The 18,031-nt window shown below is 41.2% G+C and overlaps 1 protein-coding gene across 1 annotated transcript in view; it reads right to left on the reverse strand.

The window, feature by feature from the left end:
* The window catches only part of Phlpp2 (PH domain and leucine rich repeat protein phosphatase 2), a 72,298-nt gene that overhangs the window by 37,896 nt on the left and 16,371 nt on the right, over positions 1 to 18,031 (reverse strand). The window contains 2 exon segments of the mRNA XM_052166680.1: positions 1,436 to 1,626; positions 8,310 to 8,443. Coding sequence (XP_052022640.1) covers positions 1,436 to 1,626; positions 8,310 to 8,443 — 325 coding nt within the window.

Genomic DNA, 18,031 nt, shown 5'->3' on the forward strand with positions numbered 1-18,031 from the left:
GTGTGTCTTCTGGGTCCATGAAGACCAGAAGAGAGAGTAGGACTCCTGGGACTGGAGTTAAAGATGGATGTGAGCTGCCACATGCGTGCCTCATGGAACAGGATCTGGGTCCTCTGTAAGCACATCCATGGCTGAGCCATGTCTACAGCCTAGTATTTTTAAATTTGAGTAATAATATTTCTATTCCCAAGGTTTGCACTGAATCCTCCCCAGGATTCTGACTTCAGAAGTATTGTTATTGTTTTATTCTGTTTCACAACATCCTAAGCATACTTATTCTCAAGGTTTTTTCGTGTATCTACTGATTTCTATCTCAGTCTAAAATGAGTTTATTTTTTGGTTATTGCATTTATAGATATCTTGCCAGCAAGCACTTTTGCCCTCTGAGTCATCTCTCCAGTCCAGATAATCTGTCTTTTTAATACATGTATTATGTCTATACTGTTATATATAGACAATTATACATGTCAAAGGTCATTTTGTCCTAAACCTCTTCAGTTCACACTGTTTATGCCAATCAAGCTTCAAAACATTGTATCTAGTGTCCTTTAAATACTAACCTAGTAGGATCACCTGCCACTCTCTTTAACTAGCAATGAACTTTTTCATGACAGATACAGACACAAATACAGATACTTCCCTGGCTGTTGAATTGGAGCTTATGACCACTCCACTCTTAATGATCTTGGCAACTACTTTTAGTTCCCAAAGGCAGCTTCTTTGTAGCACCCAGGTAACACCACCTTGGTGTTATCAGCTACAGCACCTAGTTCCTAGTTCCTAGGTACACAGTTCTGCAACAGCATTTGGGGAATAGAGAGTTCTGGAACCTCCCAAGAATCTCTGATATAATCATTTTATAATATTTCTATTTGCATCTATGAAAATCAGGCAGGGTCTTTCCTTTCCTTTCCCTTTCCTTTCCCTTCCCTTTCCTCTTTCGTGTTTCCCCCTTCCTTTCCTTTATTTCCTCATATGCTAGGAACAAAATCCAGGGACTCAAACACGCTAGGCTGAGCTACAGCTTAGCACACAGTCAGTCAGTCAGTCTGTCAGTCTGTCTCTCTGTGTGTTTGTGTGTGTGTGTGTTCTATGGAGACCTGAGAACCACCTGGGAAGCCATTCCTTGGGAGCAGTACACCTTGTCTGCTGAAACATAAGTCTCTGATTCACCTGAAGCTTAATAACAAAGCTAGGTTGGCAGAGTAACAAGTTCTGCCTGTCATTGCTGCCTTAGAACCCAGAGTATAAGCATGCTCTATCTAGCACCCTTAGATTTGTTGTGGTTATTGTTGGTTCATTTGGCTTTTAAACAGGAGCTCTGAAGATCAAATTGACGCCCCCCATATCCTCCTTCACCAACTGATCAATTTCCCCAGCACACCCTTGACATTTCTTAATAAGCAAGGTAATATTTAAAATGTGTACATCTTACCTTTCCCCCAACCAGAGGCAAAATGTGCATCTTTCCAGTTTGACAGTCCTTCACCGAGGAGACAATAAGGCAGGTACCGCAGAGGACAACGAGGCGCTCAGCCCATTTGTGCAGCTGGGTTTTTCCCTTGCGTACATTATAGATGCCAGACAGTAGGATTCGATCCAGATGATCCATCTGGCATGGTTTTTCTGAAAAGAAAACAGTGTTTCAGAATGTACCATTAAAGTAACATAATACTGAAAGAGAAAAGGAAAATGCCTGTGCCAACATCCAGGAGCCCTATTTATAGATATGTGGAAGAAGCAATGTGGGTTTTACAAAATAAGATCTTGGTCCTAAAATAACACCCACCACTACTGCACTTATGTAGTGGAAATAAAGCTTTACCTCAGATGTCACTGTTAGTCCTTCTCCCGACAGCCACCTTTTCTCGAAAGGGTTTAGATCATGGACTTTGGATTCCGATACACTGGAGCCTGAATGCAAGTTATACCACGTCCTTCAATTACCTGGTCACTGAGCTTACTTTCCTCACAGAGCTGAGATTAGATTCTATCACCCTGTTCTGTCTCGAATTTTATTAACCTATCTTCCAGGGTATTCTTGTGAAAAAGTAAAATAACATGAAGTATTGAGCATAATGAGGCTACAAAAAATACATGAAATAAATGACAGTATCAACCTAATTTAGAACAAAGAATGTAAGATGTAAAAGTTGTCTAATTCTGTCTATAATCTTCCATCTCTCTGGCTCTTGCAGGAAAAGCCTATGAGTGGTATTTCAATCAACTGCTCGCACCATAGAAACAGAAGCAGAGCACACAGTGAGCGTGTCTTTGTACAAGTGTCCTCCTTTCCATCATGTTCATATGACTGAGGCACAATGAGCAAAACACAACACTGAGACCAAGATGCAAAGTTCTTTGTACTTTGTACACATAGACAAGTGGGGCTCAGCTGTCAAAAGTGCCTAAATTGAACCTCCAAAACCCACAATGGAAGGACAGAATCAACTCCTACAAGCTGTCCTGACCCCACATTTGCACTATGGGAACATGTGCTTGTACACACACACACACACACACATACACACACACATAACCAGTCAATAAAAATAAGTAACCACGGGAAGCAGCAAGACAACAAATGGCACAATCAGCAGACAGCTCTGCAGAGATGACATGACTGACTACCGTGTGCCCTCAGGACCACTCTGCTCACTTACCCAAGCCTTTCTGCATATGTAAGATAAAGAAATGGATCAGATACTTCAGACTCACAACTGCATTTCTCAAAGGGCTAGTAAGAGCAAACTTACTAATTAGCTTTCAGACGGTAAGCTAGTTCCTCTGCCTGCATTCTAGTTCCTCTCCTTAGGAAGTCTGGCTCTCTCACATCTGTATTTCCTAAGTTTTCTCTACCAACTAGACATTCCCAACTAAGTGTTCACCAACACTTAAAATGAAGAGATACATACTAAACTGACAATAGGGACTATTGATCAAAAGTTAATGAGCTTGAAAAGTAAATATAAAAAATTAAATACAGCAGGGCGGTGGTGGCGCATGCCTGTAATCCCAGCACTTGGGAGGCAGAGGCAGGTGGATTTCTGAGTTCGAGGCCAGCCTGGTCTACGGAGTGAGTTCCAGGTCAGCCAGGGCTACACAGAGAAACCCTGTCTTGAAAAAAAAATTAAATACAGATAATGACATATTTTATTTTACTTGTGTAATTAAACAAGATTTCCTGAAAGGTAAAATATGAACACAAAAACTATAAATACATAATATGTATATAAAAAAGATTAAAAATTACAGACTATAAAAATAATGTATTGTGTAGTGGGATGTTTTCTCTAGAAAGTATATCTACATTTTTGAGAATTCTTTTTATGGTTTATTAAATTGCGTATGTATGCGTGTGCGTGTGTGTGTGTGTGTGTGTGTGTGTGTGTGTGTGTGCATGAATAAACACATGGCTGCAGAAGCTAAGGACATCAGCTCTCCCTGCAGCTGGAGCTAGAGACAGCTGTGAGCCACCCCATGTGGGTACTGGGGCTCAGGTCCTCTCCAAGAGCAGCCTCACTTCCAAACAATAAATAAACATAAAATGTATGTGTTTGAACTTTTGGATATTCAGGGGTCTTGTTATTATATTTGTGCTCTTAACCACAAAGCCAGGTCTCCTATATTTTAACAAATAAGTTTCAGATATACAAATTAACCTGAGGCAGTATGGTTTTTGCAATTTTGAGAAAAAAATACATTTTTAAAGTTTATTTTATGTGAGTACACTGTTGCTATCTTCAGACACACCACAAGAGGGTATCAGATCACATTACAAATGGTTTGAACCACTATGTGGATGCTGGGAATTGAACACAGGACCTCTGGAAGAGCAGCCCATGTTCTTAACAGCTAAGCCATCTCTTTAGCACCCTCCTCCCAAAATATTAATTTTTAATGTTACTTGATATTTAAAGAAATGTAGAAAACCGAGTACTCTCAAGTTCTACTGAACAAAGTACTTACTGGTGTCACACATTTGTGCAATTTAGGAACATTTAGTCAACATTTACAATGTATGCCTATAATAACTCAAAAGTTCTACTCATGTAACTAATGTCCTCCTCTTACACTCAGGAAGTCAGCCTCTTCCCTTTCTCAACAGTCACTTCCTGCTCTCTTCAGATCTGTCATTTCTCATGCATATATCCTATATAGTACACAACAGCACATAATGGCTTAAACATCACCTCTAACTCTGCCCAGGTGTGCTTTCTTGCTAGCAAGAGATCAATACTGTCATTCAGAACATGAGGATGACAGTTACACTTGTAACATCTGACTTCAGGTACTGTTCTGGCTGTTGTCATCCAGACCTTCAAAGGAGGAAATAAACACTGAGGAACAGAACAAGGTGTAGAAGTGGCACTCATGAATTCCACTCCCTAAACTAAGGAAGACACAATCTGGGCAATCATATACAATCCACAACTCTGCTACTCAGGACCTAAATATACAAACTCTTACCTCGCACCCTCACACTTCCAAACAATAAATAAACACAAAATTTATGTGTTTGAACTTTTGGGTATTCAGGGGGTTTGTTCTTTTTTTTTTTTTTTTTGGAAACAGACTCACAGGTATCACAGACTGCTCTTAAACTTAAAATGTAGCCAAGATTCCCCTTCAACTCCTGGTCCTCCTGCTTCTACTACCCAAGCACTGAGAGTAGAGCTATGTGTGACCTTGCCCTGCTTGGTTGTGAACTTTAAATGAAAACAGACTATATGATTTGAGTTAATCATCAACTTGACTGGATTTAGAATCACCACAGAAACATCTCTGAATGTACCTAATAAGAGATACTCAGAAAGGTTTAGTGAAGAAGTACGTCTTCACTAACTGTAGTAACCCGCCCATGGACTAGGTTCACAGAGAAGAGCACTAGCCTCCTCCCTGCCTCCTGTGGATGCTATGTAACCAGCTGCCTCCCAATCCTGCGCCAAGACTTCCCCTCAAACTGTGAGTCAAAATAAACGTCTTCTTTAAGTCAGATGTTGAAAGCGCCTCACTGTTGCCCTGGCATCATTCTGACAGGTGTCTTAACACAACAAGGACAGTGACTAACACAGAATTATTGTTCATGGCTTCTCAGTTGCATTATATTCTTTACACAAAAGTATTTTAAACAATGGAGGCAGACACCACGGTGAAGAAAGAGGCACCCTGAGCTGCTCGCCTATAACCAAACTTCTCAACAAATCACATCCTTAAGATTCCATTTCTTCTCAAACAAATAAAAGGGCAAAAGAATGTATTTCAAATCCTCCCGACTGGCGGTGCCAGCTCCTCAACTGCCAGCCCACTCTGCAGCACTGGGGAGAGAAGCAGAGCTACACACAGCGGGCCAGCCCTCCTGTGCTGACTGAGCTTCATCTCGAGCCCTCCACGGCCATCCTTCAGACTGGCCATCCTTTGTAGGGAAGGAACACAAGCAGCTAAGTGGTTTGAACTTAGGCCCTGCATGACCTTGGCCTCAACGACTATATTCTATGTAATACATAGATTACAACAACTTTATACATGAAATATTTAAAACTGATTACTTAACATTTTCTCACAAATTATACTTAAAACATTTTCTTTCCTTCTGTTGACTCTGAATGTCTCTGTATGGGGAACTGAGAAAAGAGGGAAACACTCTTTCACTGGAAGCCTTGAGGTATGTCCCGCCTTCTCTGGCTCTTGCCTACCCCTTCGGAGACACACACTGTGCTCAATGACTCAGGTTGTTTCTTTAAGATTTTAAATTCTCTTTTTAAAATCATGTGTGTGTGCAAGTGAGTACAGGTGCCCAGATCCAGTGGTGCGCATCTGACCCCTACAGTTGGAGTTACAGGTGGTTCGGATTTGCCTGTATGGGTATTGGGAGCCTAACTTGTGTCCTTTAGAAGAGAAGTAAGCATTCTTAACAGATGAGTCATCTCTCCAGCTTCAATAAACAGAAGATGCTAAAAATGATGTTAACTTGTCAAACAGAAACCGAGGCCTGCATGTGTGTACATGGTGGATGTGGGGGTCACCTGGGTAAATTAGCTGCCATATCTAAGAGAGATAGGTGGTTTATGGAAAGTCTACATAGCAAGGAACTAGTGTTCTACTAATGGTCAGTAAGGAACCAAGGCCTCTAACCAACAGCCTTTAATTAAGCCATAATAAAAGTGACTCCTCAATGCTGGAGAGATATCTCTAAGGGTAAAGCTGTCGCTTCCAAGCCTGGCCAATCTGACTTGAAACCCTAGAACCTACATGATGGGAGGAGAGAAACAACTCCCAGAAGATACCCTTTGATCTTCCCATGAACTCCATGATATGTGTATATGTGCATGAGCCCACACATTCAAACACACACAAATGTAATACAAAGACATGACTGCTGCTCAGAGAGCTCAACCAGGAGATCCCACTGTTCCTAATAGACTCCACATGTACTAGGCATGCAGATGGTAAGTGCATATACATACATGTAAAAGAGGAGATGTGCCCCAGATAACTGTCGAATGTGCCTAAAACCTAAACATCCAGCTAAAACTATTCCTGTATTTCCAACCCATTAAAAGTATAAAATATACATTTGTTGTTACTGTATTTTGAGGCAATTTGTTACAAAGCCAAGAGATAACTCACCTATCTACCCCTACCTGCCTTCTTGCCTACCTATCTTCTTGTAACTTTTTGGCTTCATCATCAAATGTATATATTGCCTATTTTCTTTAAAAAAAAAAAATTACATTCAAAATTCCCTTACTGAACATAAATTTCTCATTCAAATTACATTAGCTTATCTAAACTAATAGAGCACCTTTTAAGATTCCCTGTCTCGTACTGCCATAACCACCATCAAACACAAACTTACTCTTGTAGTTTACACTCGAACTGTTCTCTCAAAGGCATATTAAGATTCTGGTCAGTCGGGCAGTGGTGGAGCATGCCTTTAATCCCAGCACTTGGGAGGCAGAGGCAGGCAGATTTCTGAGTTCAAGGCCAGCCTCATCTATAGAGTGAGTTCCAGGCCAGCCAGGACTATACAGAGAAACCCTGTCTCGGATAAAAAAAAATTCTGGTTATACGATAATTTATCAAGTGAAGATAGAAAATTGGTGGCATCAGAGCCAACAGCTGTGCTATATCCTTATATGTAAAAGAAATCCCAAGGTATTTTAAGGCTCAACTTTCATCCTGGAATCAGAACACTGACTACATAAAGAACCCAGTTCAATCAGTCAGGAAAGGAGCATGCTGTCATTTCACTTCAGGGACTTTAGTCTGTTTTATTAACTTCATTACATCTATCTGCATGTGCATCTGGGAACTGGGCTCCTAGGAGTTCCGGGGGGGATGGGGGGGTGGGGGGGTGGAGGGTGGGGGGGTGTTGGTTTTGATTCAACCACTGCTACAAACCAAGGTCAGGTCCTCTGTAAAAACAGTACATGCTCTTAACCTGAGCCATTTCTGCAGCCCTTAGCTTGAGTTTTTAAAAGAAGTTTTATAGCCAACAGATGAGTTCAAACTGGTCCTACTTTTTCTCCAATATGACTTCAAACTATCAACTATTTTCCCTCCACAAACCACCAAAGGATTTTATCAGGAGGATTTCTCTCTCCTGGTATTCAGGTATGCGCGCGCGCGCGGACACACACACACACACACACACTCCTGTCTCTCAAGAGTATGCACCTAAATGTAGTAACTCCTACTCTACATACTTTTTGTACCTTCCGTTTCTGATTACCTGAAAGCAACATGCACCACTTCAGTTTGTAAAAAATAATATCACCCTTCCAACATCTTTTCTGGTTTCTAAGGATACCACAAACATGTATGTGTGCAAAACACACACACACACACACACTTTTTTTTTCTGAGACAAGGTTTCTCTGTGTAGTCCTGGGTGACCTGAAACTGATTCTGTAAACCAGGCTGGCCTCAAACTCAGAGATCTGTCAGTCGTTGTCTCCCAAGTGCTGGGGTTAAAGGCATATGCCAGCCACCACCTCAAGGCTAAAAAAGATAAATTTTTAAAAATATAAATAAAGCTAATGTGGCAAAGATATAAAAATAATTGTAGTAAGTTTAGGAAAAAAAAGGATAAACATTTAAAGAGAAGATAGTTTAACTGGTATTTTGCTAATTTAAAAAAAATCTTCCTTTACTCTCTTTTTCTTATACTTATTTGTGTTTAGTTTCATTTAACTGACTTAAAATAGCTTTTTATATCAAATACTTTTAGCAAACAGAAAGTGACGATAAAAATAATCAACTTAAAAGTACTTAATATATTCACAAAGCTACTGATAAGTTCTTACCACCATAAAACCGAATCATACAGCTGAGGTCAGGGTTCGTAGCCTCCTCCTGTATGCGCACAGGATCTTCAAATCCCAGCCTGGATAAGTAATCGTAAACAATCTGGAGAGGCTGTTCAGTGGGCTCCAGTCTCCTGCTTATACAATTCAAAACATAATACATGATAAGTAATAAAAATGTGTTTATTTTCCTCAGATCTTGATTTCTTTATTCTTTATTCCCAGATCAAACAAGACACACACACACACACACACACACACACACACACACGTTACTGCTAGCACATGAATGTGAAAGTGCACAGAGGGCAGTGGACGATGTCAGTATCTTCTATTGCTCCCCACTTATTCCCTGAGACAGTTCTCTCACTGACTTGCCTTTGGGCTAGACTGGCTGGTCGCAAGCTCTTTGGATCCTCCTGTTCTATCTTCCAATGCTGGGGCTACAGGCATAGGCAGACATGCTCAGGTTCTCCTGTGGGTAGTGGGATTCCCAACCCTGGTATTCAAGCTTGTAGAACAAGCACTCTTGCCCATTGGGCTATCTACATAGCCCACGATCTGTTTTAATATCATACAACTAATCTATTGAAGTGGTTTTCATAATGAGTCTTCAGATTCCTTTTGACATTGTGAGGACCACAAGAAACTTCTGTTTATATACACTCTATTCACTGATACAAATGAATTAGAAATTAAAATTAAGAATGCCTACAGATTTATCTTAAGACAATTATACCTACTGTATAGTAACATGATTTATTTAAAATATGTTTTCAAAAACAAAGTTTAGTGACACTCATTGCTTTTCATTTTTGTGAATTTCTTTACAGTTTTTGTTTTTGTTTTGAGAAAGGGTCTCATGTAAGTTTGCTGGCCTAGAACTCAGTACGCAGCTGAGGAAGACTTTAAACTCCTGACCTCCTGCCTTTTCCTCCAAGTGCTAGGATTATAAATGAATGTCATCAAGCCCAGTCATTTTTTTTCTATTAACAGATGGTTTAAGAGAAACATCTGAAATGTCCTATCTCCTTCTCCAGTCCGTGTGCTGAGGTAGTCAGTCTGCCATGTAGGTTCTGGAGGGCATTGCTACATCCTTACAAGGGACTGCAAACACAAAGGAAAATAAATACTATTTCACAGTGCTTTCAACCTCACACATCTTTTTGAAGACTCTCAAAGCAACTCTGCGGGTGTGTGGCTCACGAAGCCCGGCTATGGTCAGGCAGGAGGACTGCGAGGTCGAGGTCAGTCTGAGCTATGAGATCCTGACCCAAAACACAAAAAGACAGACAAGCAGGCAAGGGTTGGGGAAACTTGCAGAAGATTCTTGGGGTCCTCTGAGTATTTCTGATCTAAATTTAAAGACAGAAATAACAACAAAAATGTGAAATATAAATTATACTCACCCAGAACTAATTTCAAATAAACTACATACACAAACATACATGTAAATTGTGTTTCCTATTCTGCTCCAGGCACCATATGTCTCCACTGGCTTTACAGAAGGAAGATATTTTCAAAATACCTAGGAATAAACACAACAATAATCCCTCCCCCTAAAAATTTTTTTTACCATAAGGCCTAGACTAAAAGCTAAGGCTGGTGATTCTGCATTTTAAATCAAATTTAGGATACTTTGAAAATATAAAAGTTGTGGAGTTTAGATGTTCAGCAGTCTCAGTAGCTGACAGATCTTTGGATAACTCTTTTTATCAAAAAGTAAACAGTAATATATATGGTAGCTAGAGACTCAGGTCTACCTTATCTGCTTTTTTTTTTTTTTAAGACTTATTTATTTTATGTACATGCATACATTGTATCTGTCCTCAGACACACCAGAAGAGGGCATTGGATTCCATTATAGATGGTTGTGAGCCACCTTGTAGTTGTAGTTGCTGGGAATTGAACTCGGGATCTTTGGAAGAGCAGTCAGTGCTCTTAACCTCTGAGCCATCTCTCCAGGCCCCTGACCTGCTTTTTTAACCTTCCTGTATTCAATTCCTTACCAGTATAATGAGAATGAAAATTCAATCCATGGGGTTGCTACTAAGACTACCTGTTTTCTCACAAGACCTATATAGCATGTGAAGTGCTTAGCAAACTCTCTTGCATGTAATGTGTCCCTGAACATACTGACAATTGTAATTCAAAAACAACTTAGGACTGAGATCGGTGAGACCAGACCTGATCACCTGACTGGGACTCACAGGGGGGAGAGAATCAGCTCCCACAAGTTGTCCTCTGACCTCTACACCACCACACTAGCATACATGTGCCCATAACACACACACACACACACACACACACACACACACAGTGTAACAAAAGTAAAGGGTAATAATATATTTTAATTAGAGTAAAAAGAAAGCATCTTTTCGACATGAAACAACCAACAAACAAGCAATACATCAGAGTCTATGTACCGTCAAAAGCTCTTAAAGAACATTTAGGAATTACATTGATTAAAAAATACGAAAGCCAGTGGTGGTTTGAATGAAAATGGCCCCCATAGGCTCTTAGGGAGTGGCACTAATAGGAGGTGTGGTCTTGTTTGAGTAGGTGTGGTCTTGTGGGAGGAAGTATGTCATTGGGAGTAAGCTTTGGGGTTTCAGAAGCTCAAGCCAGGCCCAACGGCTCACTCACACTTGCTGTTACCTACAGAACCAGATATAGAACTGTGAGTTATCTCTTCAGTACCATGTCTGCTGCATGCTGCCATGCTCCTGGCGACCATGATGTCAATGGACTAACCTCTAAACTGTAAGCCAGCCTGAATTAAATGTTTTCCTTACAAAAAGTTGCTATGGTCATGGCATCTCTTTACAGCAACAGAATCCCTAAGACAGCCAGATATAGTGGTGCACACCTTTAGTCCCAGCTCTTGGAAGGCAGAGACAAGCAGATCTCTGTGAGTTCAAGGCTAGCCTGGTCTACATAGAATATTCCAAGGCATGGGGGGGGGGGGCTAGGAAAGGGGAAATCATTTGAAATGTAAATAAAAAATATATTGAATAAAAAAAAAAAGAATATTCCAAGGCAGCCAAGGCTACAAAGTAAGACCTTGATTCAATAAATAAATAAATAAATAAAACTAATACAACAAATACAGAAGAAATATAGCATACTTCTCTGTAAAGACACAAATTATAAAGGTTAGTCTTTTATATTTGAATAACTACAGAACACTGACACAATAGGATTTAAGTAATATATATATAAAATGAAAACAGTAATTACTACAAAAGCTGCATATAAACACCTGCAACAAAATAAGAACCAAAGAGAAGACTGGAAGATTGCACACTGCTGTACAAAGCACACCAAAAATAAACAAATGTCTGGGCTTGCCTTCCTTCTTGCTCAGCTTAGTTTTTTGTTGTGCTTGCTGTTATAACCCAGGCTAGCATAGAACTCCTGACAATTGTGCCTTAGCTTCCTTCTAAAGTAGTGGAATTCTAAATATGTCCTACCATGTCCAGCTCAATATGTCTTCTGGTTTCTAGTTGTTGCTACTGCTGCTACTTCTACTAAAAAGAGGGCCAGAGGAGAGCATACAGCACATACAGGGAAGTATTAAACTTTATATTTAGGCAGTACAGTTTTCTGAGACAAGGCCTAGCTATATAGCACTGGTTGTCCTGGAACTCACTATGTAGTCCAGATTCACCTCAGTCTTACAATGGTCTTGATGCCTGGTGTCTACATCTCCCAACAGATGGGGTTTTAAGTACAGGCCATTGTGATGGTTTGTATATGCTCAGCCCATGGAGTGGCAGTATTAGACGGTGTGGCCCAGTTGGAATGGGTGCGGCACTGTAAGCATGAGCTTTAAGACCTTCATCCTAACTGGGAGTGGTGACACACACCTGTAATCCCAGCACTCTGGGAGGCAGAGGCAGGCAGATTTCTGAGTTCGAGGCCAGCCTGGTCTATAGAGTGAGTTCCAGGGCAGCCAGAGCTATACAGAGAAACCCTGTCTAGAAAAAAACCAAATCCAAAAAACCAAAAAACCAAAACCAAAAACAAACAAACAAACAAAAAAGGCCATCATCCTAGCTGCCTGGAAGTCAGTCTTCCACTAACAACCTTCAGATGAAGACGTAGAACTCTCAGCTCTGCCTGCACTAAACCTGCCTGGATGCTGCCATACTTCCCCCTTGATAATGGACTGAACCTCTAAACCTGTCAGCCAGCCCCAAATATATGTTGTCCTTTATAAGACTTGCCTTGATCATGATGTTTCTTCACAGCAGTAAAACCACAACTAATGCAGAAATTGGTACCAGGAGTGGGGTATTGCTGTGATAGGCCTGACCATGCTTTTGTCTGGAAGAATGCGGATTTGGGGACTTTGGATTTGGAAAGCCGTGGAATGCTTTCTTTAAATGGGGCTTGCTTAATGGGCTATCCTAGTAGGAATATGGAAGACTTTGTTATTGAGAGTGATTTGAATTGTATAGATCTGGCCCAAAAGGAGAATTTCTATATGTGGCCTAGAGACTGTTTTTGTAGTATTTTGGTGAAAAAAAAAAAAAACTAGCTATTTTTGCCCTTCTCTGAAGAGTCTGCTGAGGCTAAGGTGAAGATACTCAGATTAATTGCATTGACAAAGGAAGTCTCAGAAAAGCCCAGCAAAGACTTTGTTCTCTGGTTAAGTCTCATGAAGAGCATTTTGAACAAGCATAGCAAGCTGAGAAAGGAAAAGTATAAAATATATGGTTTGAGAATTAAAGGGGCAACAGGAAGTGAAATGGAGCTGAAGCCTTTGTTCAAGGATATTAAACTGAATTAAGGGAGTAGTGACCTTTGGGCAAGACCCCACCAACTAAGTTTAGGTCCAGGCATGATAGTACAAGCCTTCAATTCCAGAGGCAAAGACAAGCAGATCTCTGAGTTCAAGGCCAGCCTAGAACAGAGCAAGGTGAAGAAAAACTTAAATCCAGGCTTGGTGGACCACACCTTTAATCCCAGTGCTTAGGAGACAGGCATGCAGATCCCTGAGTTTAAAGTCAGTCTACAGAGCAAGTTCTAGAACAGCCAAGCTTAGGCAGTGAAGGGGTTAGAAAACAGAAAGCTGGTAATAATATAATAGAACAAGGGGGCCATGCTCCAGCCTCAGCAAGTGGCAACTTTGGCCATGTGGCTCTGGCTTTAAAGTCCAGAATAGAAAGGACTACTTAGGACTACTTGATGCTGGTTAACTGGAGCTAAGAATTTAGTGGCGATTAAGAAGAGACCAGCATCGGGCTGGAGAGATGGCTCAGTGATTGAAAGCACTGACTGCTCTTCTGAAGGTCCTGAGTTCAAATCCTAGCAACCACATGGTGGCTTACAACCATCCGTAAAGAGATGTGAAGCCCTCTGGTGTATCTGAAGAAAGTTACAGTATACTTATATATAACAATAAATAAATCTTAAAAAAAATAATTAGCTCTATAGAAGAAGAAGGAGGGAGAGGAGGAGGGAGGAGGAGAAAGAGGAGGAGGAGGGAGGAGAAGGAAGGAGGAGGAGGAAGGGGGAAGAGGAGAGGAAGGGGGAAGCGGAAGGGAAGGGGGAAGAAAAGAAGGGGGAGGAGGAGGGGGAAGAGGAGGAGGGGAGAAGGAGGAGGGAAGAGGAGGAGGAGGAAGAAGAGGAGGAAGAGGAGAAGGAGGAGGAGGAAGAGGAGGAGGAGGAGGAGGAGGAGGAGGAGGAGGAGGAGGAGGAGGAGGAGGAGGAGGAGGAGGAGGAGAGACCAGCATCAGGTGAAATCTTCTGGGAAGTGTTTTCTGAAAGCATAAGAAGCCGTGTTCAAGAGATAGTCAAGGTTGTACCTTGTGCTGCAGCTGTACTTGGTGTGTAAGAGTCACCCAGGTGGTACTGGTTTTGACGGCATGAAGGAGTCATGAAGAGCAGCTGAAGCCTGGCACTGTGAAAGGCCATGGAAGGCCATTGGCGAAGGTGTAGCCTCAGGTGCAGTTGATGGGCTAGGACTGAAGGGGTCATGCAAAGGATTTGAGGCTTGGCAACATGAAGAGAGCCTATGAGAGGCTAATGGTGAAGCCTAGTTGCAGCTGAAGACCCCAGTGTGTTAAAGATGCCAGTACCATGGGATGATCACCAAGAACAGCAGCAGCAGTGAAGTGGTTCAACCTGAGCTTAGAGTGCTACAGAAGGCAGAGCTGGAAAAGAAACACCAGTCCTTTGGAGGAGACTAGAAAATCATATGTGGATCCAGACACTGAAGTTGCCTTGGAGACCCCAAGATATTCTAGATGTCAGAGCAGTGGGCTGAGAAAAGCTGCTAGCTAGCAGGAAGTGGAACCAGCTAGCCCAGGAGAAAGAGGTTTGTTGCAGCCAACAAAAATGAAAAGGAAGTTAGAGATCAGAAGACTGCTTTGACATCAGCCATAGAAATGCAGATTTTGGAGTTTGCCTAGCCAGTTTCCTGTCTTGCTTTGGGGATTACAATTTAGTGATTAGATTAATCTCAGAAGAGACTTTGAACTTTTAACAATGTTGAGACTGCTATAGACTACAGGGACTTTGGAAGTTGGACTAAATGTATTCTGTATTATGCTATATTTAGGTATGGCCCCCATAGACTCCTGTGTTTAAACAACAACCCTGTGGGGGCCAAGGAGTGGAATGTGATGGTTTGTATATTCTTGGCCCAGGAAGTGGCACTGTGGGGAGTTGTGGCCTTTTTGCAGTAGGTGTGGCCTTGTGGGTAAGGGCTAATACCCTTGTAGCTGCCTGGGAGCCAGTATTCTGCTAGCAGCCTTCAGATGAAGATGCAGAACTCTCAGCTCTTCTTACACCACGCCTGCCTGGATGCTGCCATGCTCCCACCATGATGATGATGGACTGAACCTCTGAACCTGTAAGCCAGCCCCAATTAACTGTTGTCCTTATAAGACTTGCCTTGGTCATGGTGTCTGTTCACAGCAGTAAAAACCTAACTAAGACACTTGTGGACATGGACTTTTATACTAAGTCTCAATAAAGGTTATGTACAAGCTCAGGAAAGCTTCCTGGTTAGTAAAACACACAGATGTGGATTCTCCCAGACCTTGCCCTGCTTCTCTTCAGGTGTGGGTCTGACTTGCATCCTTTACATCCAAACTCTAATCCTGCTTACAGTACTTTCCTCCCTTCTGCTGAGCCTTCCAGGGAACTACTGAACTTGCGCAGCTCCTGGGAACTTCCAGTTTGTATCTAGTTGTCCAGACATGCAGATGGCCTGGGTACCCCAGAAGAGCTACTCCATTCTGCGATAAGGACAGTGCTCTATATTTTTTGGTTTTGTTTTTTTTTTTAGATTTATTTAATGTATATGAGCACACTGTAGCTGTCTTCAGGCACACCAAAAGAGGGCAACCACCATGTGAATTAAACTCAGGACCTCTGGAAGAGCAGTCAGTCCTCTTAACCTCTAAGCCATCTCTCCAGCTTCCTCCCCCATTTTTTTTTTGTATCTTTCATTTATTCTTTTACAGTTTCATATATGTATAGAATATATCTTAATCCTATATGCCTCACCACCCTTTTGTTTTGTTTTTTCTTTTAATTTTTATTACATTTATTTAGTTTGTACCTGTGCATGGTGTACAGGGTACAGGCACACACATAATACATATATGGAAGTCAGAGGACAACTTGCAGGAGTCCGTTTTCTCCTTCCACCATGCGGGTCCTGGGAATCAGAGGGCAATATCCACTGAGCCATCTCCCCAGCTCTTTCTTCTTCTTTTGTTTTTTTTTTTTTTTTTGTTGTTGTTGTTGTTTTGTTTTGTTTTGTTTTTCGAGACAGGGTTTCTATGTGTAGTCCTGGCTGTCTTGGAACTCACTCTGTAGACCAGGATGGCCTCGAACTCAGAAATTCGCCTGCCTCTGCCTCCCAAGTGCTGGGATTACAGGCGTGTGCCACCACGCCCGGCTGACTTTCTTCTTCTTTTATTAAATATAACTTTATTTCCTCCACAGGAAAAAAAAACAAACAGAGAAACTCTGAACCAAAATATGTGCTGATATTTTACTATTTGTGATTTTTTAAAAAGATTTATTCATTTATTTTATGTAAGTACACTGTTGTTGTCTTCAGACACACCAGAAGAGGGCATCAGATCTCATTACAGATGCCCCATGTAATGCCACCATGTGGTTGCTGGGATTTGAACTCAGGACCTCTGGAAGAGCAGTCAATGCTCTTGACCACTGAGCCATCTCTCCAGCCCGTGACTTCTTTTTTAATTTATTTATTTTATGTATGAGTACACTGTCACTGTCTTCAGACACACAAGAAGAGGGCATCAAATCCCATTACGGATGGCTATGAGCTACCATGTGGTTGCTGAGAATTGAACTCAGGACCTCTAGAAAAACTTAACTGCTCTTAACTGCTGAGCCATCTCTCTAGGCCAACTATCTGTGAGTTTTTTACTACCTAATTTTTTTTTTTTTTTTATTGTAGAACTGGGCACACTCCTATAATGACAGCACATGGATAGCTAAAGACAGGTGACACTCCTGGGCAAGGTCATTCTTGGCTACACAGCAAATTCAAGGCCAGCCTGGGCTACATGAGACACAATCTCAAAAACAGAGTGCTGAAATGTGAAGAAAACACAAATCTCCTTTTCTTCTTTCAGTAACAGTCTGGAATAGATCTAGAAACAAGAAATTTCACTCTACTTCAAAATACGGTAAAGAGGGATGAGAATTTAGCTTAGTAAAGAACTTAAGCTACAAATCCTTAAGTGTGATCCTCAGCACTGCACTGAGGGGGAAGAAAAGGAAATGTATAGTACGGATATGTGTACTCTTCCTCTTATAGGTGTGTGTCTAGCTATATAAAACAGATTTGATGACTTGTAAAAAGTCACGCAGCAGTGACAGAGAGATTAGAACTCAGGAGCCCAATTCCCTCCAGTGTTATCTTCTGCTATAAACAGCCTATCAGCTCTCAGAGCTTACCTTAAAGATGGCCATTAAACACTTGACATCTTAGTCATTTTGGTCACTAAGAACAAAAGCAGATATATGACTGTGAGTCAAAGGGCAATCTGTTTTTATTATGATCTTATTACAACTTTTCACCTGAAGGGAATGATTACAATAAGCTTTGTGATGAGTCATTTGCTACTTACACAGCTCAACAGAAAAAGACGAGGCTAAATAGTACAAGGTAAAGAGCATGCTGAGATGGAAATATTTTTTCCCAATCAACTACAGGAATATAATCCAACCAATTTTCTGGGATTCTTCCACATTTATAAAACAAAAGGAAATAAGTGACCTCAGTAACTCCCAGTGGGAAAGTTCCTGGCTTTGGAAGCAGGATAATTTGCTGTGCCACACATTTGAGATACTAAGCTTTTCTTTCTCTTGCCCCCTAAATGCTGGATAACATCCCAGTAATTGACACATCCAAGAACCCCTGCCCCAACACACAATGGATATGAGGGTGCTGTTGGGTTATGTACACTTGTTTACTTCTTTAGTAGATGATTTCTCAAAGGTTCCTTCAAGTGCTACAATTCTCTAAGTTTGTAACCCTTCTAGTATAACTGAGTCACAAGCTGTCTTAGTCATTGTTCTTTTACTGTGAAGAGACATCATGACCAAGGCAACTCTTATAAAAGAAAGCATATAGTTGGGAACTTGCTTACAATTTCAGAGGTTTAGAGCATTGTCATCATGGTGGGGACAAGGTGGTATGCAAGTAGGTGCTAGAGCATTGG

The sequence above is a fragment of the Apodemus sylvaticus genome, chromosome 21 (genome assembly GCF_947179515.1).
Source record: "Apodemus sylvaticus chromosome 21, mApoSyl1.1, whole genome shotgun sequence".
NCBI lineage: Eukaryota > Metazoa > Chordata > Mammalia > Rodentia > Muridae > Apodemus > Apodemus sylvaticus.